Here is a 2,422-nt window from a genome sequence, read left to right on the forward strand (position 1 = left end):
ATCCGGACACGGGACGAAGTCTTCAATCATGTATCTTCGTAGTCCTGGAGTCCGGCTGAAGGTATAGTCCGGCTACCCGAACACCCCCTAATCCAGGACTCCCTCAGAGCACCTTATTTATTATTTCACATCCTATTGAGCAAACTACATACAACCCATCGGAGTTGTTGTATGTTAAGGGCCTCTTTGATTCAAAGGATTTTCATAGGATTTTTGAAGGATAAGAATCCTTCGGAATTTTTCCTGCGTTGATTGTTTGATTCGCAGGATTGAATCCCATAGGATTTTTTCCTATGGATTCATTTGAACTACATTCATAGGAATTGTAGCATCCAATCCAACCTCTTGGAAGAAATCCTTTATTTTTCCTGTGATACAATCAAACAAACTCAAATCCTATAGGAATCCAATGGACATGTCATTTCAATCCTACGTTTTTCCTATTCTTGTGTTTTTGCAATCCCGCGAATCAAAGAGGCCCTTAAGGTGTTGGTTGATGACATGGCATATTTTACCAACAAGCTAACATACAAATTGTTGGAGATGGCCTAAGGAATTACTACAAGCTTACAGTTATCGCCGCGTGGACGTGTATGGATCTTTTTCCTTGGAGCTTCATTGGCTGAAGAGACATGAAGAGCTATTCGATTCTGGACAAATCTGGGAAGTACTTGCCTCGGTGCATTGGGGCTGTTGAGATGTATCTGGCCTACTAATATGGAAAATCATTTATTAAGTCGCTATTTCAACGCTTTTGCTTTACAACTCATGGTTTGTTGTACTCCCTCCGGTCCTTTTTAGTTCGCATATAAGATTTGATTGAAGTCAAGCCTCGTAAAGTTTGACAAACTTTATAGAAAAAAGTAGCAACATTCACAATCTGAAATCAATATCAATAGATGTGTCATGACTTAAAGTTTCATATTGTATAACTTTAACATATCAGATGTTGATATTTTTTCATATAAATACGGTCAAACTTTGTGAAGTTTGACTTTAGAGAATTCTAATATGCAGAGTAAAAAGGACCGGAGGGAGTAGTAGCTTGGGACTGCTCCGCTTCACAAAAATCGGTTTCGTTCCACTAAATTCACATCGGAGCAGGTTCATCTAAAAGTTGTAGTAGTACCAAAGAGAATGTTTGGCTGCCATCTAGCTCCAGCTTCAAGAATGAGAAATTTGGTGGAAAGGATCTATTTGATTGGCTGAGGGGGAAGAAACGAAGGGGTATCCACTTACTGATGGCAGTGGTGGATAATTTCCACCTAACTCCATCTTCTAGAATTTTTTGGAGCACCCCCTAAAGAGCTTCATAAAAACTGGAAGTTGTACCCCAGATTCTATTTTTTTCGGGGAGACATATCGTGGAGCTATCCCGTTTGGCTTGTGTTTTCTTGAGCGAAACTAAATTTTAAGGAGCAAAGCAGTCCCAAAACAGGCTCTAAATCGATTTGTTTCGGTTGTTGGTACATAATTTCATATTATTTATTTTCAAGGATCTCGCTTAAAATAACACCTTTTAAGAGTTAAGCCCTAGTATAGTAGCGGAGTGATGCAGAATGAGGGCATTGGAGAGGTTTGAGAGGGATCTTGACTTGCAAGGACTTTAATCCCCCTTATTAATCCCCTTCAAACATCTTCAATCGCTGCCTAAACTGAACAAGTTATAAGAGCATCTCCAACAGCTGCCTAATGCGTGGCGCCCAAAAAACGAATTTACAGCGCGCAAGTAGTTTTTTTAGAGCGCTAGAAGACGTTTGCTCCAACAAGCGTTGTAAAATATGCTGCGCGCGCGAGTTCAGCGGTCCCAATCAAGCGGTCCCATCTGCAGCAGCCCAGAGTTTGTAGCGCGTGCGACCGGCGTACTAAATATGCTGCGCGCGATGTCTTTTTGATGCGCGCGCTGCATAGTTATAGCGTGCGCCTTTTTTATACGGCCGTTGAAGATTGCAAATCAGATCCACGCGCGCTAAAAGCAGTTTTTTATATTGCGCGTCATTTATATAGCGTTTCCGCTAAAAGCAGTTTTTATACCGCGCGCTAAAAGCAGTGTTTATACTGCGCCTCGCTTATAAAGCAGAACCTCCCCCTCTCCTAGTCTCGTCTCCCACAAGCCGCAAACCCATCTTCCCCTAGCCCAAGCAAACCGCACACGCCACCATGTTCCTCACGAGGTTAGAATTGACCCTTCTCTGTCAAAAATCTTCACAGCCCCGACCCGCTGCTGGATTCCGCGCCCGCGGTGTTGTCACTGCTGTGAATTTTTCATCTTATTTCGGGATAAATTTTGTTGTGGGGTTGTTTCGCGCAGGACGGAGTACGACCGCGGCGTGAACACCTTTTCGCCGGAGGGACGCCTATTCCAGGTCGAGTACGCCATCGAGGCCATCAAGGTCAGTGAGCCGAGCCGATCCCTTCTGAG

The 2,422-nt window shown here is 43.4% G+C and overlaps 1 protein-coding gene across 1 annotated transcript in view; it reads left to right on the top strand.

Annotated features, from left to right (window-relative positions):
- Positions 1–2,034: 2,034 nt before the first annotated feature.
- The window catches only part of LOC119300701 (proteasome subunit alpha type-5-like), a 5,268-nt gene continuing 4,880 nt past the window's right edge, over positions 2,035–2,422 (top strand). Inside the window, exons 1-2 of the mRNA XM_037577603.1 lie at positions 2,035–2,174; positions 2,312–2,393. Of these exons, the coding sequence (XP_037433500.1) occupies positions 2,161–2,174; positions 2,312–2,393 (96 nt within the window). The 5' untranslated portion in view covers positions 2,035–2,160. The remainder of the gene's footprint in view (positions 2,175–2,311; positions 2,394–2,422) is intronic.

The sequence above is a fragment of the Triticum dicoccoides genome, chromosome 5A, assembly GCF_002162155.2.
Source record: "Triticum dicoccoides isolate Atlit2015 ecotype Zavitan chromosome 5A, WEW_v2.0, whole genome shotgun sequence".
NCBI classification, from domain to species: domain Eukaryota; kingdom Viridiplantae; phylum Streptophyta; class Magnoliopsida; order Poales; family Poaceae; genus Triticum; species Triticum dicoccoides.